This window comes from Carya illinoinensis, chromosome 5 (genome assembly GCF_018687715.1).
Source record: "Carya illinoinensis cultivar Pawnee chromosome 5, C.illinoinensisPawnee_v1, whole genome shotgun sequence".
In the NCBI taxonomy this organism is placed as follows: domain Eukaryota; kingdom Viridiplantae; phylum Streptophyta; class Magnoliopsida; order Fagales; family Juglandaceae; genus Carya; species Carya illinoinensis.
In genome coordinates this window covers 8,433,926-8,461,540 of record NC_056756.1, presented here as the reverse complement: position 1 = coordinate 8,461,540, position 27,615 = coordinate 8,433,926, and the positions used below count along the sequence as shown (strand labels likewise).

Genomic DNA, 27,615 nt, shown 5'->3' with positions numbered 1-27,615 from the left:
AAGATGAATAAACAGACTTATATAAAAAAGACGCTATAAATATTCCGATATAAGCTATACTCAATGAAAAACTTGCATTTGTCACAAATTCATACCAATCCACAGAATTATTTGAATTTTGATATATTATAGCTGGAGTTAACAATTTTGATAATATATCAAAATCCATTCCTTGTTGATTCATAGGAATTCCTATGGCTCCAACGAACAAAGTAAATATACCTAATACAAGCATAGGAAATAGCATAGTACTATCCGATTCATGGGGATACAAAAAAGTGTTCTTAATGTCAAAATGAGCAATAGTAATAAAGGGTCGCGTCATCTTTCTTATATTAGTATCAATTGGATATGTCTTCTTCCCCAAAAAAGAAATCCTTTCATTATTATTCATTGTTAATAAAGATAATAACCGAAAATATTTTTTAATTATTTTTTTCCCTTCTTTATCTTTTCCCCATAGACATATTGAATAAAACGAGTTATTTGTTTTACCGCTGTAATTTTGAAAATTAACATTTAAAGAGCCCTCAAACGTAAGTAAATAGATCCGAAACATATAAAATGCAGTTAATCCTGCTGTGGAAAAAGCTATCATTGCAAAAATCAGAGAATACAACCAACTATCATTAAGAATTTCATCTTTGGACCAAAAACAGGCAAGGGGTGGAATACTTCAAAGGGAAAGTATACCTAATAAAAAAGCAGTTATTTTTTACCCATTTTACAATGTCAGGATAAAGTCTGATGGGACAAAGAGGATGAGGCACCAAAAGAACATCATTTATAAGTTTGTTCTGAATCTTGTAGAATATAAGCTGTTGAAACCAAAGATTAACAAAGAATAACATCACTTTCATCCCGAAGATCAATGAAATGAGAACTATGAAGAGAGAATAGTGTATATCGAACGCTACCAGAACCATACAATAGGGATTTGGAGCAAAAAATGACAATTATTCAAACATAGGGAAGATGGTAATCATCTGAGTATTTCCCTAGGGCTTCACAAAGCAATAGAAACTGAAATGACGTGAAGATTGCCAAGGTGACTATATTAAGAGATATCAGATAACTAAGTTAACAATGGCTCATAGAAAACTCAAGCAGCCATAATCTGTGTGTCATAATCCAGAATGTTTCTAAGAAAAGATGAAAAAATGGTTCAGTCCATCATCATGCATTATTTCTATTCCCAACAGCAAACATGCCTGAATTCCATCGTTACTGGATGCCTATTCCCTTCAGTGATGAGCCTTTGCCTCAGCTTTCTTCTGAGAATGGGCCTTTGCCTGAAGGTGTAAAGGGAAAAAAAAAAACACTTCCTTAAACAAGTTTTAGCAGAGTATAAGCTAGCTTCAAAATTAAATTGGAATGGTAATATATGAACTGAGACTGGCAACATTTGATACAGATACAACATTCGCACTTATCGGATGGAAATCTAACATTTACTGACTAGAATCTAATCCGCACAAATAAAAAATTTTACGTAAATGAGATTGGGATTTTAGCATGAGTTCGCACTTCGCACTGATCCAATCGAAATAGGGGTTTTTGCATAAAGATGAGTACGCAAAGATTGGAAGTACCTTGAGGTACTTGAGTTTAAGGCTGCCGTAAACGAGTCCAATAGAGAAGGCCGAAGCACGAGCCACCTAACAAGCCAAATCCCAAAAACCCACAGATTTACAAAAGATTCAAGATCTGAGGTTCTGACTTTTCCTCTATTTTGTAGGAAACCAAAAAGTGAGAAAGAGAGAAATGGAATTACCAAAGCGAGGGTGCTGGTTCCGGAATAGGGTCCTGGAGGAGGCGCCATCGGAAACTTGTAATTATTTCCTTCGGATCTGTGCGTGCTAGCAGCGACAGAGAACAGACAAGGAGGAGGAGGAGCTTGTGAATGCGAAGACCTAATCACTACAATTACGAAGGAGTTGTGCTACGTCTAATTATATTTTTATTTATAAAATTCATTATATTAATTTTAAAAAAATAAATAAATTTCTTGATTTTCAACCGAAATAAATTTTTTTGCAAATTTTAAAAAAAATATATTTAACATTCTTTTATCATGAATTAACGTATATCTAACAATTGCCCCAAAAAAATACAATTTGCAACTTCCAATGACAGAAATTTTACATTTTTTCCTTTTTCATTACATATTTCTCAAAATTTAAGTAGTTGATTATTTAAAATATATCAAATCAATTATTTAATATAATTGAAAATAAATAAATAAAAAATAGTTCTGCAACATAATTCTTAGACATTTCATTAATGTGATTAGCTAAAATAATTATTTTATATTAAAAAAGAGACAATTAAACACATTAATAGATTGCACAAAAAGTACGTAAAAGCGACTACACAAATATTTTGTTTATATATTATATTTTAATATTATAAAAAATGAATACTTTACACTCTGTTTACATTTAAAGAAATATATATTTTTTTTATGCAAAATAGAAATTTATAGCAATTTAAGGATATAAATTTATATTCTAAGGATTCGTATGGTTGTGACAAATAGATGCAGTTGAAGATAGAAATCCTATAATCTCCAGTGTTATTTGTAAACTTATGATTGTCGACTTTCTTCTCTATTTTGTCCTTTTCTAGACCTGCATAGTTTCTCAGTGAAATAATTACTTTGCCACGAAAAGACGAAGTTTAGATGTTACCCAATTGTTTATAAATATACAAAGTTATGCCCTTTTATTTATTCTAGTACATTGTGTTACATTTTCTTCTCATTTTTCTCACAATCTCATTGTTTCTGACTCTGCACTTTTAAGATTGGTATTGTTTCAAAGTCCCAAAGCATGATATTCAATCAAGGCGTGAACATTTGGGGAATATGCCCATTGCATTTGAAGTTACAAGATATGTTAAGGGCTTGCTGCCATGGAAACCATTAAAATGGAGTCAAATCTTAATGTGAAAATGGGGCATATGCAGGGGTGTAAGAATAAACCGAAAAATCGATCCGGACCAGTTAGTTCGGTCCGATTTTTGACCGGTTCGGTTCGGAATTGATTTTTTATTTTATTTTGAAAACCGGTCAAATCCGGTTCGGAATCGATTTTATGTTTTCCAACACCGAACCAGACCGGTTCACATATTATATATATTTTATTAATTCTTAATATTATGTATAATATATTATATATAATTATGTATGAAATAATATATTACAATTTATAATATAATATTTTAATTTTAAACATGAATATTTATTTGATCATATGTTTTAAATATAAAATATATATTAAATACATTTTATTGTCTAATAAATTTTTAATATATTTCTTTTAATAATTACATTAATAATACTAATATACTTAATATATTAAAACCGGACCGAATCGGTAAAACCGAACGTACCACTTTAGAGGAATAACCGGTGCGTAATTAATTTTTGAAAATACAAAATTAGTACATGTAATAGCCCGCTAGAAATTCAATTGTAAAATTTCTATTAATTTTAGGAATCTCGTGAAGACCCCATAAGTTTTCACGAATCTATTAATCGTATAAGTTTTTGTCTAACTACATAGTTAGTATTATTATTTACTATAGTATCAGAAGTGTGTTTTTGATTATTGGAGATAATTAGAAGTGTCAAAATGTATTATGGTTTGTGCCATTAGACTCGGAGGGTTATTTAAGGTCTTATGGCGCAATAACATTTTTTCATATTTTCGGACAAAACGTCTGTTCAAAACTGTAGATATTATTGGATAAAAATATCTTAAACTAATTTTGTGGATATTATTAGATAAAAATATTTTAAGCTAATTTCGTGGATATTATTGGGTAAAAATATTTTGAATTGATTTTTATAGATATTATTAGATAAGAGAGTCATACACTCCACTCTCACTTCGGGTAAGAGAGTCCTACACTTAACTCTCACTCCAGTCTCATCTCTTCCATATCTCATCCATAAGTATCTCCAGCCATCTCTCCCCACGAAATTATTTTTCATTTATACTTTCCATTAAAAGAGTATCAAACACTCTCTTTCGGACAGCTTTTATGAGTTCTTTTGCATGCCCATTTCGAAACTTTTTTCCTCGTGATCGCGCTTAAAGTTTTATAAGAAATGCAGAGATCGAGGTAAGTTAGTTTTTAACTTACTATCAGTCTACTGTGTATGTGTGCTAAGTAAAGGAACTACAGTGTATGTATGTGTGTTATCATATATGTCATGCCATACCAAGTTATCACGTAATTGTCTATTATACAAAATTTATTCTGTCATCAATTTTTATCTGTTACATAATATATTCTGTCATGTATTACTGTACCTTACAAGTACGTCATGCTAAGTATACCATCTATTACATGTATGTCAAGTCATGTAATATTTACTGTTGCAAGTATGTCATGTTAAATATGTTGTCTATTATATGTTATGCCATGTTACGAAATGTTTCTATCTCAAGTTGGTCATGTATTTTAAGTTATGTTCAAGTCACGTTATGTTACGTCAGGGCTTCAGTCATTTCGTATTCCAGTCACGTTTCATCTTGATTACTTATGTATGGGATCACAGCAATTGTGACGCATACACTACGTGAGACACAGCAATTGTGACACGTAGAATACATAAAACCACAACAACTGTGGAGTATGTATTTACATGTAGAATATATGGGGCCACAACAACTGTGGAGTATGTATTTTTCATGTTAAGTCAAGTTTGTGTAGAATACATGGGGCCACAACAATTGTGGAGTATGTATTTACACGTAGAATACATGGGGCCACAACAACTGTGGAGTATGTATTTTTCATGTTAAGTCAAATTTGTGTAGAATACATAGGGCCACAACAACTGTGGAGTATGTATTTACACGTAAAATATATGGGACCACATCAACTGTGGAGTATGTATTTTTCATGTTAAGTCAAGTTTCAGATCAAGTTCATGTCAAGTCAAGTTCAGTTCATGTTTCAATTTAAATTATGCTAATTATGTTATGTTGTATGCCAAGTTATACTTTAATTACTTATGAATTTGATTATGCATTTATACTTTTACTGTCATCCATGCATCATTAGCTTGTATGGAAGTTTTTTGTTCAGTTACTGAGATTTGTAATCAAATCTCACTTTGGTAGTCCCAACTACCATTCCCCCCGAATGGTAGATCTTGTTACAGAACCTGAAGGAGAATCAGGAGCTGATCAACTAGACACAGTTGACTAAACGACGGTGCTACGTCAATGTTAATATAGTAGTTAACGTAAATTACTACTTGTACAATGGAGTTGCATCTCTAGTACTTTTTGGATCATAACCATTTTGGACTAGTATTGTGATCTGTTCAATGAGTTTTTATGTATGAAGTATGTTTTTATATTTAGGATATTTTCAATTTGGTGCATAATATTGCTAAAGAAAAAAATTATCCGCTGTGAATATTGCATAATGTTAAATACATTTTAAGAACATTGTATCTTATATGTCATGAACGGGGACAGGTAACCTTATGTTACATGTGTCAGCACTTCAAATGTCCGTCCGATCCCAAACGGAATTTGGGGACATCACAGTACATACCAGTTTGGTCCTAGATTTTATTCAAAATTGGACCGACCGAACTGGACCGGTTACACCCTAGGCATTTGCTACTGTTTCCCTATGTCGTTTATTGCTTTTAAGTCAATCCACACTACATAAAAAAGCTTCCTTGATGAATGGAGAACGTTTTTCATGATCTTGGCTCCTTCCTTTTGATTATGGTAACGCCCATCAATTGTAGAGATTTATATAAATAGTGTTTGACCAGTTCTTACACTATTTCTATTCATGCAACATGGGCTGACATCGACTATATAATATATTAGTAGAGGTTCAAAGTGGGTGCCTAACCCAAATCCATTAGAATGAGTACCCAATTATCAACGTCTTCTCGGCTATCCAAACAACATTGCTAACTTTAAAAAATATCTTTGACTGCTTGACTCTATCCTTTCATGTTAACTTTGAGGTTCCCTAATAGTCATCTTATAAATTTATGATGGCATGGTGATGGTCTCACCATCAAAGTTGTTGCGACCTCTTAATTCTATAGTGTTGAGGGGGAAATGTTTTGTCGGGTTGTAATGATAAACCACATAAACGTTGGCTGCAATGCAAACAAGTGTAGACTGAGTGATCCTCGGATGGATCTAAGAGGCTTGTTCTTATCGAGTAATTACAACTATTAGAGCGCATGGCCTTCAATTTCTACTAGCTACTTGACTTCAAAAACTAAAAACAAATCAATTGTAAAGTATATGTTATGATTGTATGAGTTATAGGTTTAATTAAATTATTATTCCACAACTTTAAAGTTTTTGAATCAATAATAATCAAAATTATAATATTTTAAAAAGAGTCATGATATTCCACTACGACGTGTTTGGATCATATCATGACATGATAACTTAGTTCGATAGTGATTATTAATATTTATAATTGTTAATCCAAAAATACCATGGAATAATGGCTTGGTTAATCTAACCATAATGTTAGTATGCTCTTTATATTAAATTTATTTTAGAAAAGGGAAATTTCGACTTGTTATAGGAAGTTATCCCACAGTCCAATCGTGTATAGGAATTGAGAAAGAAACTGGACCAGAGTGTAACACGATCACTCTTTGATTTCCTCAAACCCCGGAAACCTAGGAATATATTACGTTAAAACCTCCCACCGGTTCAAACACTCCCTCTCTCCCTCTTCCTCCGTTCCTTGTTCTTCAAGCTCTGTCACCCTTTCTCATGGCCGCCACCAATCTATCAACCTTCTCTTCCTCTCTAGCAAAACCCACTCCTCTACCTCTGAACACACCCTATACCCATCTTGCTCTATCCTCCAAAGCCCAATCAAAACCCTCTTTTCCTTGCAAACCCTCCTTTTCCCACCCCTCCTCCTCTGACACGCACAGAACCCCTCTCAGGGCCTCATCCAAAAACCCTATCTCCGAATTTTTCCCCTCAAATAAACAATGCCCAGATGATCATTCTATTGATTTTGATGATGACGATAAACCCCGCGAAGAGTGCGGAGTCGTTGGCATATTTGGCGACTCAGAGGCCTCTCGACTCTGCTACTTGGCTCTCCACGCGCTCCAGCATCGTGGCCAGGAAGGTGCCGGCATCGTTGCCGTTCAAAACAACGTGCTCCAATCGGTTACAGGGGTGGGATTAGTCTCCGACGTGTTCAACGAGTCGAAACTCGATCAGTTGCCCGGAGATTCGGCTATCGGACACGTCAGGTACTCGACTGCGGGCTCTTCTATGCTCAAGAACGTGCAGCCCTTTGTTGCAGGGTACAGGTTTGGCTCTGTTGGGGTTGCCCACAATGGTAATTTGGTGAATTATCGTGCTCTTCGGGCTAAGCTCGAAGATAGTGGTTCAATTTTCAATACTAGCTCCGATACCGAGGTTGTGCTTCATCTAATTGCTATTTCAAAAGAAAGGCCCTTTGTCATGAGGATTGTGGATGCATGTGAGAAGCTTGAGGGGGCTTATTCGATGGTGTTTTTGACCCAGGATAAGCTGGTTGCGGTGCGTGACCCTTTTGGGTTTAGGCCTTTGGTTATGGGAAGAAGGAGTAATGGCGCTGTGGTGTTTGCCTCTGAAACTTGTGCACTTGATTTGATTGAAGCCACATATGAGAGGGAGGTGTTTCCTGGGGAAGTTGTGATGGTGGACAAAAGTGGGATTCAATCACTCTGCCTAATGCCTCATCCTCAACCAAAACAATGTATCTTTGAGCACATATACTTTGCTTTGCCCAATTCGGTGATTTTCGGGCAGTCTGTGTATGAGTCTCGCCGTAGGTTTGGGGAGATACTTGCAACCGAATCCCCAGTTGATTGTGATGTTGTGATAGCAGTGCCGGATTCCGGAGTAGTGGCTGCACTTGGTTATGCTGCCAAAGCTGGGGTACCGTTTCAGCAGGGATTGATAAGGTCACACTATGTTGGAAGGACTTTCATTGAACCGTCACAGAAGATTAGGGACTTTGGTGTGAAGCTTAAGTTGTCACCAGTGCGAGCAGTGTTAGAGGGAAAGAGGGTCGTGGTAGTGGATGACTCAATTGTGAGGGGAACAACTTCTTCAAAGATCGTTAGGTTGATAAAGGAGGCTGGGGCTAAGGAAGTCCACATGAGGATTGCGAGCCCACCAATTATCGGGTCCTGCTATTATGGAGTGGATACACCTAGTTCGGAGGAGTTGATTTCTAATAGGATGAGCGTGGAGGAGATTAGGGAGTTTATTGGGTCAGATTCACTCGCTTTTCTTCCATTTGATAGCTTGAAGAAGTTGTTGGGTGATGATTCTCCCAATTATTGTTATGCTTGCTTCTCTGGGAAGTATCCTGTTGAGCCTAGAGAGTTAAAGGTGAAAAGGGTTGGTGATTTTGTCGATGATGGGATAAACGGGAGTTTAGAATCCATTGATGGTGGTTGGGTTCAAGCAAAACCAAAAACGGAATTGGAGGTTAGTGGTGCCTAATGTCTATCGTAGATTGATGGTTTTGTTGCTTGCAATATGTCGGCTTCACCGGAAAGATGCATTTTTTTTTCCCTGATCAACAGCAGGATCTACAGCTTTCAGATTTGGGATGTGGCGAGTGACTGATGTCTTAAGTGAACCCTACTTACTATGTGCATTCTCGAATGAATTTGGATTTTCAAAGTTATTGCTTATAAAATTTTGTTAGTTGTATTCAGTTTTGCATCTGAAATTTATTTGGACTTTACTTTCATGATGAGGGACAATGGCCCATGAGCTTACTAGATTCTCCTTACACGGTTTGGTTAGACAAGGTTAAATCTTGTGTATGGAGATCTATGATCTAAAAATTCTAACTTTATATTTCTTGTTTTACTTAAAAAATAAAATGTTTCTTGTTCTTCCTGGTACTATTTTTTCTTTTGCTACATACATAGATTATTCAGCATTTTGTCACAAGTCAATTGCTCGATTCCTTACTCATTGTGGGCAAGGACGAATGAATCATGAACGGCTCGTGTTTTTGCATGTACACTATTCGATCGAGGCAAAATGCATGTTATTTTGTTGGGTTCCAGAAGAATAATGGATACTTTATAGGAAACTTTCATACATCCGTGCTAACTAATACAGTCGATATTCCCGATTTAATAATAGGCCGATGCTCATTCTCAAACCCTTATCATATAAGCCATTGACATCCACCAGTTCCGAGATCGCTTTCAAAAGCATGCAACATGATATCATTGGTTAGATAAAAACAATTGAAGCTTAATAGATGAGTTCCCCTTTTTTACCTGGAAGCATGAGCAACGTACCCCCAACGAGTTTGGCTAGGTACACACAAGTTTGTACACCAATTCGAACACAAATGATCTTTTTTTATTTAAAAGAATATATATAAAACAATTTGAGAAAAAAAATTCTCTTATTTTATAAAGATTAATAAAAATTATTTCGATCTTCAATTCATATTATTTTATTAAACATATGTTTTATATATCAATATGTACAAATTATCGCACAAACTCTTGCAACAAGATTTTTCCTACCCCCAATTGACCCGCATGCTAGGCGCACCCAAAACAAATGGTAAAAAAACAAATAAGAGTACAATTAAATAACAATATTTCAACCTCAAGAAAATTGCCATGTTTTATCTGTCTTCTGACGAAGGTACAATATTGTAGCATGAACAATGAACACTTCAAAATTTAGGTGGTCAGTTGACAAATCGCCTTTATACTATAGCACCAACTTCAACAACAAAGGTACAATGCTCACGCACCCAACATTGCCACGCACCCAAGAAAGCTCCCTGTGGGTTTAGTGGAGAAGCAAACAGAAGACTTCGTGCGCCTACAACTACCAAACAAATTTTCCCATTGCATCAGCCATTTTCTGCTCGGTCATAAGCATTAGATTTATGCTTCGGTGCAAACGTGAAGCCATCTGGAACCTTGCCGAGTAACATCTCAGATATCCGAACCTGCAAAAATCAAATCAAATAAATAAGCAAACTGGTACGTTTTTGATGATTAGTGGGTCAATAAATCTGTCGGCATAGAAAGAAACTGCATACCCAGTCCGCTGCTGAATCTGAGGCCATTAGTGTCTCAAGGTCATCACGTCCCATATAGGTGGGTGGGCGCCAGTTCAGTTGTTGAGGGACGACATCTAAAAGACCAACAGGTATATACCGGCACGTATAGCTAAGCCATTCCAATAAAAAACGCCTAGTTGTCTCCACTCCTGCATACACGACCGAATAACAAAGTCCAGAATAAACAAAATTTAGAAAACAGACCTGTCACATGGTTTTTTACATAAGCGTTAAGACAGCATTGCCCACTTTTTTAAAAAAAAAAAAAAGAATAAAAGAAAAAAAAAAAAAAAGAACAAAAGAAAAAGGCTAAACGGTTGGTAAAGTACTAAGAATTATATTGAGAAAGACTATTATGTCGAGGACGGTAACAAATAATTTGCTAGGCTTCTCTCTCAACCGTGTTTCTCACCTTTGTAGAGGAGTCAGATTCGTGCTCTCTTTCAGGTACCAGAAAGATGTACTTCTAAGAACAACTTAATAATCTTTCTGGGACACAGTTACATTACTGAACGACAATTAAAGATAGAAGTATGACATGTCAATTCAATAAATCAGATATACCTTTCGTGTCAGAGCCCCAATGCTCAAGGCCAAAACGTACAAAATCTTTCAAAATAGTTAATCGTTCCCCAGAACTTATGTCCCAATGCTTTTGTTCCTTGATTTCGGTAAATATCCAAGGCTGCAAAGGACATCATGAGTCATATTCACACCTTTAAACTTCATTGAAAATTTGAAACAAAACAAAAAACACAATCAACAAATACCCAACTAAAGCTCCAAAACATAAACCTTAATTAGTGCTCCACGTGCAATCATGCATGTAGCAAGCACAGGACACTCAGTCTTATGCATGTTCCAGTCTAAGTACGAGAAAACATCCCCGTTTCCCAGGACTTGCAAATCATCAGGAGCCTTTCTAGCACACTGATATATGTAGTCCCAGTTAGCAAGCTTGCTATACCGTTGCTGTCGTGATCGACCATGTATGGTTACTGCACTAGTTCCCCAGTAGCCAATGTCCGTAATTAGCGTGTCAATGCGGTTTTTCCCTTCAAAAAAACCAGTTCTTACCTGGAGTAACCAAGGCAAAAGCATAATGGATCTTGCATGAGCTTGATGAGGAAAAAAGCAATTAAAAAAAAAAAAAAAGTTGACATCGGAACCAGAGGAACCTTTTAGAAAATTCCAGGAAGCAGAAGGAAGCATAGACCACCACAACCAGTCATATTTCCAAAATCAAAGAAGAAAGAAACGACCAAATTTATATAAAATGAAACCATTCAATATAACATTAATGTCTTCCATCTAGAAGATGCTAAAACTGAAAGTGATAAAGAGCACTCTAGTCCCCACCCAAGAAAAATCTACATGAATCTTAAACAAGCACCTTGACAGTTATAGGTTTGTCCACTGTGCCAGAAGCTGCGTCAATAATGTTTTTTATCCGCATGGGCTTTGTAAGAAGAGCTGATCCAGCACCCTTGTCCACTACAATATCAATTGGGCACCCCATGTTTATATCAATAAAGTCTACTGTACATTCCTGATCAATAAGTTCAATGGCGCGTGCCACAGTGTCTGGATATGCCCCACATATCTGAACGCCAAATAAGTCTTCAGAAGAATGTCTCCTCAACAGTGCCCATTCTGAAGCTTGACCCTATACCGATATACCCAGAACATAAATTCAGCAAAAAAAATGTTATATTGAATATGAAGGATAGAGTAATACATAAGCCATGACAAGCGAAATCCCAAACAGAAAGGAAGAGCTCAAACAAAGTGGGGGAAGAGCGAGACAAGAGAGGGAGTATTTTCTATGCCAAGATAACATTAAGATGAAACTAAAATAATATCATATTCCATCAGCATAAAAGTTAGAGAAAACAGTTCTGATTTCCTGTATTTGGAATTCTATGTTGAGTACAAATGTATTAGCCAGGCATCATGGTAGCATGGGAAAACTGCATATATCTAAGCAACCCTTAACAGGTAAAGAAAGAAATTATGCTTTCCAGCACCAATTAAAACTTGCTTTCATATTCAACATAATATTTAGCAAGAAATAAGTTAACCAGATTAATGTCAAGGGCAAGAACCCTTGGTGAGAAAACTTGCTTCATTTTGTGATATAAGTGATCAAGTAAAATCAGAAGACAGAGCAACATATGGACCTGCAAGAGATTTGTACACATTGCCATTTCACCGCACGTTACATCCGCCCCTAACACTTTACAAACCCTTCGGAAAGGCAGATTCCCAACAGTGGTCAGAGGTGCAAGATATAACTTGTCTCTAAAATCAATAAGCTTCTTTTCACGTGGGTGTAATTTCAGGCTCCTATCAGCTTCTGGTGGTATAATATCAGTGCAATCTTCTGGTTTAGTTTGTGTACAGCTTATACCAACATTTTTCTCTGTGAAAATCACATCTGTTGCACATATTTAAGTAAGTGGCCTTGAATGAAGAACATTAGATATCTCCCAAAAATTATAAAAAAAAATAAATTAATTATTTAATAAATAAACAATTCAACAATTGGAATAAAAGCTAAACCTCCATTTTTGGCTTCAGCGGAGCTGAAGTTTTCATAAACTACAGATTTTTGTTTCTTCGGGGGCTGTTCATCAGTTTCTAATGTTCCATCCACACCATCCTCTTCGGGCACATCAACAGAATCTAATTTTGCATCTGACTCATTGTTAACTTCACTACAGCCATTTTCATCGGTCTCATGACAAGTACTTGGAACAGTTCCATCATCCTTCTCAACTTCTAGAATTTTCATTTTTGACTTTGCCTTCCCCTGAGACACAATAAAAATAGGTATAAGTATAGCACTTTATTTTCTAACAAGTATAATGAAAACGGGTAAGGTTGACCCATGCAGGTCTAGAACCTTTGACCTTCACAGTATTAGCACAAAGCTCTCACACTAATAAGCATATCGTTTCAATACGGAACACATTAAATTAATGCATTCATCCCTGCCATCAATTTCATGTCAACAAATGAAAATTTGAAAATAAGGAAGAATCGTAAGCAAAAACAAATTCAATAAATTAATGCAAAAGCTTTCACAAAAGTAAACCCAACCAAAGAAAACAAATGTTGTCTTTCAAGTAGCATTTAAATAGACCATTCATCTCTCTTTAAGCTTCTTACATGAATGAATTGGATCGACGACACACTACCAGTCCTTTTTATAGCCTTGATGGTTAGTGACCATTTGACCACAGTCAAGTTCAGAAGTCCTAGGATTGATGAGAATGATGTACAAATATTCTTAGCATATTCTAATGCTTTATGCAGATGTCTACAAGAATACAGTGGAAAGATTCTATTTGTCCATGACATTTTTAGTGACTCCCAAGCCTGTCAACAAATCTACATTCCAAGGCCTAAATACAAGAGGCAGAAAGACCGCCATGGATAAATGTTACCAAACGAAACTGAAAATAAGCAAATGAGGAAATCATAGGAAGGTGACCGAAGGTCAGAAGAAAGGAGAACAGAAAGAATATACCTGTTTTAGAATGCAGATAAGCTTCTTCGAGTGAATTACATCACTGGTGAATGAAACAAAATAACTCTATGACGTAAATTACATGATTGCAGATAAACATAACAGATTGATATAGTGTACTTGGTTACGCCTACTGATATTAATAAATTTTTACTTCTAAAAAAACATAACAGATTGATATATAAATAGATAGAGAGCAGTACCAGGAGCCCAAGAGCTTTGAGTTTAGCATCTGCCTTAGGGAAGCTCATTTTATTTTTCCACAAGAGTTTTTGAACATCTTTTTTTAATCCATTGATCTCAGCGCATTTCTTCCGAGCATCTGAAGTTTCAGTAGGAACACCATCCTTATGTGTACCAAAAAATCTACACGCCAAACCATAGGGGCACGGCCCTTCTGCATTCATGAAAGGACATTCTCCCTCTAGATCAGCCGGTTTCTGCATTCAATAACACACAACTCCGCCGTAAGGTTAAAATAACATATTCGAGACGACATACAAATGAAATTCCAAAGTTCTAAAATTCTCAGTCCACTTTCCACTACCTGATCCTTAAAGCCTTGTAAGTCGTGGCTGAAGCGACACTTATCATTATATGGACACGAACTAACATCTCCAGTCTTTGCTATCAGAGGACAGATACTTCGCGCAGATTTTTGTTCCTGCAAATGTTCGGAAGCATCTTTTGTGGTCAGTTACCAATCCAATTTCCTTTTTTTTTTTTTTTTTTTTTTTTCCATTTCTTCTTTCACAACAACAACTGAAATGCGTGCTCTCTAAGCATACTCATATATCAGCTGCTACGTATCTCGGTTTCTTAAGCATTCTAATCGCAAATTTGACGAGTAACATCAGGTACTATCTCAAACAGAACCTTACCGAACCGAGATTCACCCAATCAATTCCAAAATCATGCACAATATGTCAATATGTATCAGAGAGCGAGAGAGATAGAGGACCTGACGGCGTTCACGTTTGAGCTGGCGCTTCGACTTCTTATCCTTGACGGCAACAACCTTGGTTTCCGAAACAACGTGGTTTTGATGATTTGTAGAGGAGGAAGGTCTGGGCGGCGGAGAACGAAGGAACTCCTTTTTCACGGGAGCTATAGCTTTGGCCACGAGTTCTTCCGGGGTACGTTGTGAGCCGTTCGATTTCAACGATGGAGAATCGTCAACTGAGAGCTTCGGGTCCACGACTGTTTCCGCCGGAGACTCGTCCATGCTGGGACGAGGGGATCCGGAGCACAGTTTCTGCGTAGTAGAGTGGTGTTTGTGAGTGTGATTCTGTTCTGGGAGCTGAAAATTGAGGATTACTTCGAGTGTGCTTTTATTAGGGTTTTTTTCTGACCTTTAATTTTTGACATTTTTTTTTTTATTTTGTCAATTTTCAAGGTAAGTTGAAATCACCCAAGAGCGAAGAAAAACATAATAGAGAAAAAGGGTTGTATATATTCTAAAATTAAAAATAAAAAAGAATAGAAATGTCAGAAGTGGGATTTGAACCCACGCCCTCTCTCGAGGACCAGAACTTGAGTCTGGCGCCTTAGACCACTCGGCCATCCTGACCGTTTATTTGTTTTTACCTAGTTATATATAATAACCTATTGACAATTTCAGCAGTGCATTAAGATCCGAATTTGTGTCCTGTATTTTTTTTTTTTAATTTTGTGATTAAATAAGTATTTTTTAATACTGTTGTGAATTTTTTTTTTTTTTCATCTTATTCGGTAGGTTCTCAAACTACATTCCTCGAAAGACTTAATACCCTCTTGTAATTTTTTTTTCAGAATTGCTAGATGCAGTCGACACATATAAGTGAAATGTAAACGGTTGTGCAAAATGAATAAAAAAAGTTATAAAAATAATTTTTTTTTTATGTAAATTCTATATTAATTCATTTTTTTTAAAGCGATTACACGCTACTTTCACAACCACGACTACAAATATTATTTCTCTAATTTTTTACATTAACCAACTTGTCGCAATAGTTGGCTTTATGTTCCCGGTTTGAAGTTGAAGGCCAAGGGCCCAGACCAAATGCGGAGCAGCGGAAGAACGAAAAATAGAAGAGAAATATTTACTCATATTTGGCAGCATACTGACATGAGTTTATAGTTAAGACCACAAATTTCTAGTTCTAGTTGTTAAATTGTGGTGACATGTTTTATGTGTAATGTTATTTAAAATCTTGGGATATGCAAGTTTTGTGTACACTCTTTAAAAATAATTATGTTATATAAAATCACTTTTGCGTACTAACAAATGGCCAAAATAGTTATTGTATATTAAAAAAAAATGACACAATCAATTACATTAGTAGAATGCATAAAAAGTATGAAAAAACGACTGCATATAAACTTTTTGCTTTGAGAAAATGGAGCCCATCATAAAAAAATAAATTTTTGTTATTTAGATATTATATTTACTCACTTTTTTCAAATAGTAGACGTGACATTTGCATCCTTAAGACCAGTTTGGATATAAAAGTGATCTCAACTCCTCTAATCTAATTAATACAAAATTTTCAAATTTCCATTCAAAATATAATAAATAATTCAACTTATTCAAATCTCAAAACAAAAATAATATTAAAAAAAATTCTAACAATATTTTATTTAATTTTCAACTTTTATCTCTACTCATTATCCAACCGTGCCTTAGAATTAGGGTTTCCAAATAATGATAATAAAAAAAAAAAAAAAAAAAAAAAAAAAAGGGAGAACTGATCATAGGTGATGGTTTAAGCTGAAACTCTAAAGCCTGGTCTTCTCAAACTGTTAAATGCACCCGGAAATCATGCGTTTTATCATGCGGACAAAGTAACAAACACAATACACAAAAGTTGCCTCGAGAAGTTTCTTGGTGCATCTCTCTTACGTCCTATGGTTGGGTTAAGTTTAAACTTTGAAGTTGTAATCGGAAAGGATGATTACGTGCAAATTGCATTTTGTGGGGGTGATAATATGGCTTTTTTGTACACTTATAGCAAATTTTCAGAAGAGGCCAAGAGCCCAAGGAAGGCCAAGGTACCATTCTTGGCAGATTCGGTCTCTCGTTGAGCTTTGATGCTAACCCGTACATAGAAATCAACAAGACTGACCATGAGTTGCGGACAAATGGGATTGAGAGAAGCACTGGACTTAAATCAACACTTTGCTTCGAGAGGCTTAGCTTTGCTGAAACATTAATCCTACACAACAAAGGAAGGGAATATTCGAAAATTCAATTTTCATTTTAATTTGTTTTCTCATACCAGTAAGCCTAACCCAATAAGCAGAACAAGATGCATGTAAACCATACACATCGTTATTTACTAAAGAAACAAAGACGGAAGAGATTCGACTCTTATAATGTCATGAGAAACAAATTTATGTCCAATAATGTCTACATTCCGAGGTGGTTTCTACAAGAATTAAGCAAAAGATACATAATTAATGTTGAGACTTGTATATGATTTAATACCCATAGTCCGAGCTGGACACACATTGAATTCATGATTAACACACCTTAATTTAAGATTGTATAATAACGAATGAATGCATTAAGCAACTATTACTGAATATTAAACTGTAATGATTGATACCACAGAACCATCCAACCGACAGAAACCCATAGTTCACATCCTATTGAAGGGATTCATGTTTCGAGGTTGTGCTACCATTCTGCTGCTGTGACTGAGGTGGCTGCTGTTGCAACTGATGAATGTTGAACTGGGTAGGGGACTGCTGCTGCTGCAACTGGAACATTTGAGGGTTACCAGAAAGCTGTGGAACCATGCACTTAGATGGGTTTTCCCCACTCATCTCTGCAGTAGCTAGCTTCAACCGTTGGACCTCCGCAGTTAAGGCTTCATTTAAAGCTAAAACATTACACCATTAGCCAAACAAGTTGCATCAGTAGTGAATGCAGCACAATAGTATAAACTTTTCCAGATTTTTGGGTTAAATGTGATTTGCATGCTGACAAATTAAACAATGACATCAAAGCTAAAAGAGAACAGACAATGGAGCATTGGAAAAAGAACTAACTAAAGATGCCAACGTCTTCTTTCTAGACAAGTCAATCGATTCAGTATGCTAGGTCATTTTCAACATACATCAAGCAAAGGAGCTTAAAACTAAGATGCCAAATGCGTATAGTGGAATAGAAAGCAAGTATATTTTTTCCTCAGTGACATCAAGCACTAAGATGTTTGCAATGGCATGACAATTGAGGGGTTTCCAAGCAACAGATCTGTCAAAAAAGAAGAAAGCTGATTATTCTTAAAATCTATATTAATACGACAATATACTCTGCCCAAAAGACCTGGGCCACGCTACATGAACCTTTATTACCAAAGTTTACCTAGAGTCATATCCCACTCAACTACACTTCTATTTTAACTAATAATGAGGTAGGATTATCTAGGGTCATATATGAATGATTTTGAAGAGAAATAAGCCCTCATGTTTTCCTGCAACCTCAACAAATGCTCTTCCTATTTTTCTGTCATTTGACTACAATGACCCTGAGCCAAATTATCCAGTTCTAAGCAGCAGCAGGTTTTCTTACTCATGAGTTAAACAGATTAAGATGACTCTTATATTTTGTTCCGAATATGTCTTGTTTAGTTCCGTAAACTAACATGCTTACTTTTGCTACATTCACTTTAAGGACTCATACATCTTTCAAACATATGAATAATTCTCATCTACAAGATAGCAAATTAACTTCTGAGGTTCTTTGACAACAACAAATGACATTCTGGTATCTCACTTTCCAGTGAAGTCATGTTTTCATATTAATCACTTGTGAATTAAAAAGGATCATACTAGTATTTCCTTCCAAAATCGTTTGGTGTTCCAAAGTGTTTATGCAAGAGGTGACAGAAGAATACTAGGTAATACAACTAACGTACAAGTGTTATCTTGATATGAGAGATGAGTATCTGGTTATTTCTAGCCCAGTATCTTATATATTTCTACAACTGCAACTGCAAGTATCTAAACTGGAAATTGAATTGAAGAAATTTGCCACTGATCTAAATAATTCTTTGAAACCCAAAACACTGCTTTACCAAGACAATCAAGATCCACATTTGAACGTGTTAAGAGAATACAATACAATCTACATATTTTTTAAAATAAGTAATTGTTAGTTAAGTGTTAAGAGAATACACGACAAGAACTGACTAGGTTAACATAAAAAATGTCTCTCAATAAATACAGTTGAGTGAACTTTAGAGGGTGCTTGAATCTTATATTTAAGTATCTAGGGGGTTGACGGCTCTAGTCCATATACATCAAATCAAGTTGGTAGCTTCTAGGAATAGAGGACCTGATGGCTCTTCGACTTGGTCAGACTGTTATATGGCTACAGTGCCACAGAAAAACTGGTACATCAAGCTGAAATGAACCAAACAACAGAATAAAGCAATGCTTAATTCAGAGGTTCTCTTCTTCGAATCATAGTGGATCTCAAAGAAGCACCGCACATTGCAGACTCATGTAACCAGTTCTAAATTTTATCAAGTTACTTGTCATGAAACATTGCAGACTCATGTAGGTGGTCGCACAAAGTATCATCACTGATTCAAAATGAATGTAAAACTGCACAAATATTTCTGCAAAATTAGAGCAAATTATACCCAAATATATAGGAGAGCAATCACAGGAAGCAATTATCCAGAATTACCTCCTAAATATAATTAAAGGTGTCAGCAGGCTCATTATGAAATCTATCCATGAAATGGAGAAAAACAAAATAGAAGGAACCATATGTACCATCTCGGAGTTGTGCCTGTTGTTCCATTGCTTGCAGACGGAACTTCAACTCATTATTCTGGTTAGTTAGACCAACAGAGTCTCTCTGCAAGCAATGCAAAGAAGACAAAGCAAAGCAATTTAAAAATAGAAAATGAAGGCATAAGAAAACAAAATATCAGCAGTTCAAACTCCCACCTGTAACAAGGTAAGCTGTGCAGACAGTGTGGTAGCTTCAGTCTGTAGCGTCTGAACCTTATGCTCCAACTCTGAAATGTACCGCATCTTCCGTTCTTTGGAACGAGCAGCTGATTGACGATTTGCCAAAATCCTAAATTAAACAACCACGAAGGTTAAAAGAATACAGAAAAAAAAAAAAAATGCTTCTTGGATATTTATTATGGTGAGCTATAACGGATGAAGTATGTAATACCTTTTTGCTCGCTTTGGATCGGTCAAAGCAATCTCAGCAAGTTTTTCGTTTGCCATAATTTTCTTCAGCTCTGCCCCGCTAAACTCGCCATTTCCAAACTCCATACTAAAGGCATTTGAATTTCCATCAATGGAATTGCTGGGTGACATTTGTCCGGGACGAGTTCCAGGTGAAGGCGGTAGTTTAGGTGACTCTTCACCGAACTGCAACTTCCCCATGAAGCTATCCATAGAAACACTTCTGTAGTGTCTGGTGGTTGGGGCAATATCTCCCCCAGCACTCCTTTTGATCCCTTCCTTCTTCTCAGCGGAAGAACCCAGTCCCGCCCTCTGCATGCTGGCTCCATTTTCATTCACACTGCTTTCTGCTTCATTATCACTGCTGTCACCTCCATTAGTCTTTGTCCCACTCGCTCTACTATCCAAGTCCTCACGATTCTCATTACCAGTCTTCTCATCTGTGCCTGAAGAATTCAATGCATCGATGTTATCCAAATTCATATATGCAGAAAACAGATCATCCACAACTTCCCCTTCTGATTTCCTCTCACCCATACCTTCTGCATTGTTATCACCACCTCTCTCCCAAGTCAATTCCTTTTTAACCAACTGAGCCGGCTTTGCCAAACCCAAATTTTCTCGACCAGACATCGACCTCTCTAAACTACCCGAACCCCTCAATGGAACAAGGGGCGGTGAAGATTGCATCACATTAGAAAACCCAAACGGAATATCACTATTAGACCTTCTATGCGCTTTTCGCGGGGGTAAACTGTCCCCAACCCGCGCAGCATCACCCCTCGTATAGGGAGAGGGAGGCAACCAAGAATGCGAACCCGTATTCCGATCCTCCATCGACACATCACCCGACACCGCATCAGATATCGACGTGGATGAGGAGTCCCGGAACATAGACGGGCTCAAGGGGGGCAATGCATCGAGCGAAAAGAACGACGGCTGAGATAAGGATCGCGAATGAGTGGGTCCCGGGCTAAAATTCTGAGAACCCATCTGCTGGTTCACCGGACGGGACACCGGGATCTGAGAATACGGAGAAATGGGTGGGATCTGATGGGGGTGAGATGGAGGTATACCAACTCTTTTGGTATCTCCACTAAAACTTTGCTGAAAATGGCGGGCACGGTTTAGCGAAGGGCTTAACTGGGATATATTGAGCTGCTCCATGGATAAAGGTTGCTTTAGAATGGAAGATGAAGAAGTTCCAAATGAAGACTGAAGCCTTTGCATCATATCACTATTGGCTTCTTCAGTGTCACCCATTTTGCTCGAAAGCCTACTAATGTACTTTTTTATAAGTGACTTTTAGATTGTAGAATGCTTCTTCGAAAAGAATGATCAAATTAACACTTCACAGAGTTCTTAGTGCTTTAATTCAACGCCTGAACCAAAACCTACTCACCACAAAGGAAATTTCAACAATCTGCAAAATGAGTAAAGCAACGTTTAAATAAAACAAAAAGGGGGAAAGAGGGAAAAATAACAACATTCAGACGCATGACCGCTGGAATTCTCCAAAACAAGAATACCTTCTGAGCAGATGGCATTTCAAGAGAAAAATTGCCGGCCGACCCAAGTTATCAGACATAGAGGTGGCGCGCACCAGATTTTCCGCCACATTTAACTTTCTCCTACGGTAATGCCAAGGCCACAGCCTCCACCCCTCCCTCTCTCTCTCTCTCTATATATATTTCTCAGAAGAAAAAAGGCAAGCACTTTCTCTCTCTAGAAGAAGAAGGAGAAGAACTCAAGGAAGCTCTCGCTCTTTCTTTTGTCTCTGTCTATCTCTCTCTCTCTCTCCTCTCTCTCTCTCTCTCTATAACGACGACGACGACTACACGGATTTCATGACTACTACGCGTGAATTTAATAAGAATTTCATTTGAGAGGAATGTGCATTTCCACCGCATTTCAATTTCATTCCGACCTCATTTGGTTCCCCCTCTACCTTCCCTAGTCTCCGCAGCTTATTTAGCAATTATTTCCTCTCAAAACTACCTTTTTTAATTCTTTAAACGATATTTTTTTAAGAAAGTGTGCCGGTTTCATCACGCCCGTGTTTAAGCGCGTAAACTACACGCCCATTTCATCATTTTTAATTGCTGATCATACTCTGGTTAGTTTCTGGTAAGTAGAGATTTCTTTTCTATTTTTTTTCCCATTTTCGTTCTTTTTTTTGTAAAAGTAGTTTAGGGTCTTCGGTTTGAGTTGTTCAGAATTGATTTAATTCAAATATTTAAAATTTAAATATTAATCGATAATTAGAAAGTATAAATAATTTCTTTCTAATTTAAAGAGATTATACAAAAAACATGTCTTCCAATATTTAATGTTATATGTATGAAAATTCTAAATATACAAATTATGTATTATTTTTTTCTAAATTAAACCATATTAATTCTTACAAAATATACCCACTTGCTAAAAATTTATCATATTTTGATCTTCTTTTAAATAAATAATATTTACATTCATTGAATCCATAAATAGTATTAAATACTATATAATTTCTTTAAAAATAATGAGTACATACATAATTATATGATAAAAAATAATTTTTAATACTAAATTTTAATTTTTTATAAAAAAAAAATTGTGTTACATTGATGTACTTTATGATTAGATTATACATAATATCTTTTTTTTTAAATATTTTAGCCATAGCTAGTGACTCTCGTTGGGAGGTACTGACTTTTTCTTTGCTTAATAATTAGAAAAAAAAAATTAATATTATTATATATTTTTTAAAATATTTAAAATTATTAATAAAAAAATAAAAATTTGCCAGACAGTGAGCTCTCAGCCCATGGCGATGGCTCTACCACCATCCATTTTTTTTTTATATCTCTCGTACACTAAAAGTCTTCAAAGAAAAGGCAATCAATTAAATCCCATGCAGTGATTGAACCATGCATCACTAGTAATACTCATTCCGTACACATGGCACGTAAAGAGCAAATTATTAGAAGGATAATTGATTACATTGTGGACCAATAAAAAAAAAATAGAAGTCGTGATGATTGAGTTCAATTTATTACTGTCCTATATCTATCCTTTTTCCCACCATTTTTTTATATCCCTTAAGAGTGTTTTTTGCCATGAATGTAGGCGACGAAATTACAACTTTACCATTTTTCATTATAGATGAGTGATTGCCATTTCTTCACTCCTACTATAATACTCTTAATAGGGAATTAAGGTTTTAAAGCACAGGAGCTTGGACAACAATTTTTTTAGAAATAATATTTGTAATCATCTAGTATATAAATATTATATAATTTCTTTTAAAAAAATAAATATGTAATTTATATAAAAAATAATTAATTTTTTAATAATTAATTCTACTATTTTTTAAAACAATTGCGTGGCAGTTATATACTCCATAACTATACGGAACATTATTTTTTTTCTATTTTCTCACACAATTTCTTCCAATTTAGAGACAGAGAATAATATCATGTGTTTTGGAGGAATTGAATTATTCAAATTGGTGGCGCATACCTTAAAGATTAGTCTACCTGCTGTTAATTAAATAATTATAGTGGATCCTTTTTAAAAATAAAAATAAAAGAAATTTTACTCTTTATGTTGTTGGATGTATCTAGCATGAGGAGACTCCATTGGAGATTCCTTGTATAAAATTCACGAATGCACGTTTCACAAGCAAGACAGTTTTAAAATGGGTGTTCTTTGAACATTGACATTATTCGTAATTGTATTTTTATTTTTTTTAATACATTTAAGGATGAGGGTTTCGAATTCCAGATATTTATTTTGAATGCTGAGGTTATGCCAATCAGAAAGTATACCTTTGGCAATTCATAATTATTAGGTATTGGAAAACTAATTAAATTGGCAATAGACCTATAAAGTTATGGGATATAATTCAGCTGCATTGGCTCTTTACTTTATGGACAATCAGCTCTTCTAATTAGAAATCAACCTTAACCCCCCCACCACTCAACATATATACACACTAATGATGGCAATGAAAGCAATAATGACATAAAGGATGTCTAGTGAGGAAACAATATAATCACTATTGTTTATTTTTTAATAACGTAATTATGAACATAAAATGACACTGTAAAATTTTTTTAATAATACAGCATGATATATGAAGGTAAAATAATATTATATATAATCGTTGAATGTGTAAATATTACACAGTCGTTTTAAATAAGAGTAAGGTTTACTATTTAAAAACTAATGTTTTTTCATGCGAGTCTCGTATTTATTTAAATTTTTAAAAGTAATTATACGACGCATATATATTTACGACTGTAACTATCGTATCTTATAAAGATAAAATGAATACATGTGTAGTCTACACTCTTAGATGGAGTATAAATACCTGTAAGTATAATCATTGACAATAACTTAACAAGATGCCACGCTCATGCCTTTTAGATACGAGTGAAGGTGTGTGGCAGAAGACAAGTGCTTGATAAGTTTGGAGGGCAAATATGGCAGAAGTTTGGAACCCCAAGACCCGCGGATAATGCTAGCTCCGGACATCTTCTCGGTCATGACCAACCGCACATCAAGCCTGCACGTCCTAGGAATTTGTAGCCATCTACGGCAAAAAAACCAACAATTTTTGTCATGTTAAAGGACTATTGAGTTTGTTGCATGACGTTGTTGACCAGAAACGGTAAAGTTTTGATAAAAGTAAATAATAAATTTATAAATTAGCGTGAATTTATAATATATTTATTTATAATTTAAAATTTATATATTTATTTTTAGGATATTTCTCCGTTCCGAAATAGATTGAAAACCGTTAGGACCACATGGTCACCTTATCCGGCCACTACTGTATGAAGATGGAAGAGAACAGAACGTGCAATCTAGGAAAACTAAAGACAAATACATATATACATACACAGTGTCTTTTTGAGTAAAGGAGTGGACAGATATAATTCCTTAAATTGGTCTCTTACATGCTCACCTACACCCTTTTTAAGTTTTGTCACGTTTTGTAGATTTTAGTTGGTTAGGAAATCCACCACTCTCTGCAGTGAAGTAACTACACATCATTAAGGAATTACTGTACAACAGCTACCAACCAAGTCTGACTTGACAACGTTGTCGGACCATGATCTAGATACAGTACTTGCCTAATTAACCTGCTTTTAACAATTAAAATAGCTCTTTAATATTTCCGTTACTTATTCATCGTGCTCACAAAGCACACGGTACAATTTGTTTTAAGATTTACTATAATTATAGAAAAATTGAAAATATTAAATATTTTAATGTTAATTGATGCAAAAGACATGGAACACATAATTTTATAAATTTATGTTATATATAATTATTTTTATATATTTTTTATGTATTTTATTAATATAATTAAGTAAAATATTTATTTTATATTAAAAAAATGATATAATAGAATTCGTAAAAAATATGTAAAAATACTGTAAATATAATTTTTGATTTATAAATGTTTTTATTAAAAATGTATTTCATATGTTAATAAAAAAATTTACAAATTTGTTTTTTCTTAATTATATTTTTTATTTAATTACATTTGGTCAAACTAGTGGTCCTTAAAAAAAAAATTATACTTCCATGCTTCTCCTCTTAAGCATGAAACTATTTATTTAATATATGTTACTAATACTTTACATTATCAATATTGATTTATAAATCGAGTTATTTTTATATTAAAAGAACGAATAAGTATATGATTGTATTGTGTTAATAAGATGATTATGGAGTGGGACCCCTAAGGTCACCCTCAATTCGGAGCCTCGTGATTACCGCCCCCCGTCAAATACGCGATGGATTACACGTGGGTAGGAACAGTGTCATGGATGATATCCTTAGGTTGACTTAAATACAGTGGGGTTCACCGAACGGACACGTGGCAAGTGCTGGTTCTAAATGGAGGGAAAAAAAAGAAAAAGAAAAAAGAGGGAAGCTTATCCGATCTGAGATTCTGAGATAGAAGCTAACCTTTTTTCTTTTTTGAAAAAACCGAAAAAAGTAAGAAGAGTGGGCCCACGTACCATGGAATAGAGGCCCATTAAAATTGGAAAAGATGAGACCGTTTTGTCATTTATTGGAATTAATGGAGGGATGATAAATGAAGCGACGCCGTTTCTTTGGGAGGTCAAAATCAAATCCTGTACTGTTAGGCCCGTGCAGTGAGCTCCGTCCGGGGTTGTTGGCTCTTATCACCAATCAATTATTCATAATTATGAGGGGATCCCTGTTCCCACCCCCACTGCCGCGAATACAGAGGCCATATCCTTCTAACATTTGGTGTTTTTAAAAAATAAAAATAAAAATTATTTAGTGTTTTAGGTATAGACGTGACACTACGCAATTGACACCACGCAATTGTGGTAACATTTGATACATGACAAACATTTTGTTAAAACTAGACTGGTTATGGCTCAAAATCCAAAATCTCAAGGCTACGTTTGGATTACTTGTGATAATAATATTTTATAAATCTTATTAAGATAAATTTTATTTTTTTAAATCGAGATAAATTTAATTTATTAAATTAAAATGTATAAATTTGATTAAAATGAATTTATTTTTTTATAAAAAATTAAAAAATTAAAAAATCTCTTAATTCAACAACCAACTACAACCTATACTTCTTAAAAGAGGAACTTTATTTTTATTTTTATTTTTATTTTACACCATTAAATCATTTACGAAATCACATCTTTAAATTTTCCTTCTCCGTACAGTAAATCATTAGAAAAAGGTTTAGTGAAAAATAATTTTACAAACTATAATAAAAATAAAGAAAAATGTAGGATATATAGCACAAGTGTTTTCTCCAAGGCGCTCAAAGACATATCATTGCTTATTAAATTGCGAGGACAGACAAAATATAAGATACAAACCCTAAATACCCTTGAGAATAGGGGATTGCAGTATCCAGGAGCGTTAGGTTTAGTAACCAAGTTTAAATATAAAATTTTCATCTTTATCTTATCTCATTATTATAATTTTTTCAAATTTTCATATAAAATATAATAAACAATTCAACTTTTCTAAATCTCAATTTAATTTTTTTAAATATCAAAATAATACTAATATATAATATTTTAAACTTTCATCCAAAATAAATAAATAAAAAAAAATTATCATTTCACTCCCTAAACCTAACCATTGTAATGAGTCTTAAATAGTAAATACCCTAACCTACAAAAATGAGTAGTAATAAAGTAATGAAATGTAATAAAAAATAATAATAATGAAAAGTAATTATAAAATAATAAATAATAACGGAGCATTTTATAACACTCCACTGCCCTGCCCAAATTTCCCAGAACACTCCGTAGTAGCCGAAGGCCAGAAAGAACTACATAAATTTCTTCAAGCAACCAAAATAATTTTATGATAGGTGAAAGCAAGCTAGCTAGCTCAACGGACGCCTGGTGTTTCTGTGAAAAACAGGTTTGAGAAAGCGGCAAAGAAATAGTTCGTTTCAGACTATGGGGCTCGTTTGTCGAGCCTGAGATAAGATCACGTACAGTTTCATTTTGCTCTAGACCTTTGATTATCTCTCTCGGACTTGTTCCTGAACCTCAGTTTGTTCTTATTTAAATCTGTCGGAGAGACTTTGGAATGAACAACATAATTTGATGCTAATTGGCCATTTGCAAGATTAAAAACTTGGGTAACTGAAACAACAGATAGATTATTCTATGGCACCTTTGTGGTCAATGATTTGTAATTGGCAGAAATCGTTTTCATGAGTAATGATTGGCTATCAAGGGGCGATACCA

At 35.0% G+C, this 27,615-nt stretch overlaps 4 protein-coding genes and 1 non-coding gene across 6 annotated transcripts; 1 reads left to right on the top strand and 4 right to left on the bottom strand.

Annotated features, from left to right (window-relative positions):
* Nucleotides 1-904: 904 nt before the first annotated feature.
* On the bottom strand, nucleotides 905-1,939 carry LOC122310773. Its single transcript, XM_043124907.1, has 3 exons — nucleotides 1,775-1,939; nucleotides 1,593-1,658; nucleotides 905-1,292 (listed from the first exon to the last, which is right to left on the bottom strand). The coding sequence occupies exons 1-3, from the start codon at nucleotides 1,820-1,822 to the stop codon at nucleotides 1,245-1,247; spliced, it is 162 nt and encodes a 53-aa protein (XP_042980841.1). The 5' UTR covers nucleotides 1,823-1,939; the 3' UTR covers nucleotides 905-1,244.
* A 4,682-nt stretch (nucleotides 1,940-6,621) lies between these two features.
* LOC122311146 (amidophosphoribosyltransferase, chloroplastic-like) lies at nucleotides 6,622-8,935 on the top strand. The gene has a single exon (XM_043125569.1). The coding sequence runs from the start codon at nucleotides 6,783-6,785 to the stop codon at nucleotides 8,523-8,525; it is 1,743 nt and encodes a 580-aa protein (XP_042981503.1). The 5' UTR covers nucleotides 6,622-6,782; the 3' UTR covers nucleotides 8,526-8,935.
* A 683-nt stretch (nucleotides 8,936-9,618) lies between these two features.
* Nucleotides 9,619-15,001, bottom strand: LOC122310769 (tRNA-dihydrouridine(47) synthase [NAD(P)(+)]-like). Its single transcript, XM_043124903.1, has 10 exons — nucleotides 14,622-15,001; nucleotides 14,208-14,324; nucleotides 13,864-14,100; nucleotides 12,691-12,940; nucleotides 12,309-12,565; nucleotides 11,522-11,794; nucleotides 10,924-11,205; nucleotides 10,693-10,813; nucleotides 10,108-10,277; nucleotides 9,619-10,014 (listed from the first exon to the last, which is right to left on the bottom strand). The coding sequence occupies exons 1-10, from the start codon at nucleotides 14,883-14,885 to the stop codon at nucleotides 9,916-9,918; spliced, it is 2,070 nt and encodes a 689-aa protein (XP_042980837.1). The 5' UTR covers nucleotides 14,886-15,001; the 3' UTR covers nucleotides 9,619-9,915.
* A 145-nt stretch (nucleotides 15,002-15,146) lies between these two features.
* TRNAL-CAA lies at nucleotides 15,147-15,230 on the bottom strand. The gene has a single exon. It is a non-coding gene; the product is annotated as a tRNA-Leu (tRNA).
* A 1,170-nt stretch (nucleotides 15,231-16,400) lies between these two features.
* On the bottom strand, nucleotides 16,401-21,695 carry LOC122310851 (bZIP transcription factor 29). 2 transcript variants are annotated; one of them, XM_043125054.1, is made up of 6 exons: nucleotides 21,385-21,695; nucleotides 19,839-21,278; nucleotides 19,604-19,736; nucleotides 19,427-19,511; nucleotides 17,323-17,523; nucleotides 16,401-16,854 (listed from the first exon to the last, which is right to left on the bottom strand). In XM_043125054.1, the coding sequence occupies exons 2-6, from the start codon at nucleotides 21,116-21,118 to the stop codon at nucleotides 16,832-16,834; spliced, it is 1,722 nt and encodes a 573-aa protein (XP_042980988.1). In that variant the 5' UTR covers nucleotides 21,119-21,278; nucleotides 21,385-21,695; the 3' UTR covers nucleotides 16,401-16,831. The 2 variants fall into 2 exon arrangements, with proteins under 2 accessions (XP_042980988.1, XP_042980987.1); XM_043125053.1 differs by lacking the exon at nucleotides 16,401-16,854 and having other exon boundaries at nucleotides 16,989-17,523; nucleotides 21,385-21,694.
* Between the last annotated feature and the right edge of the window lie 5,920 nt (nucleotides 21,696-27,615).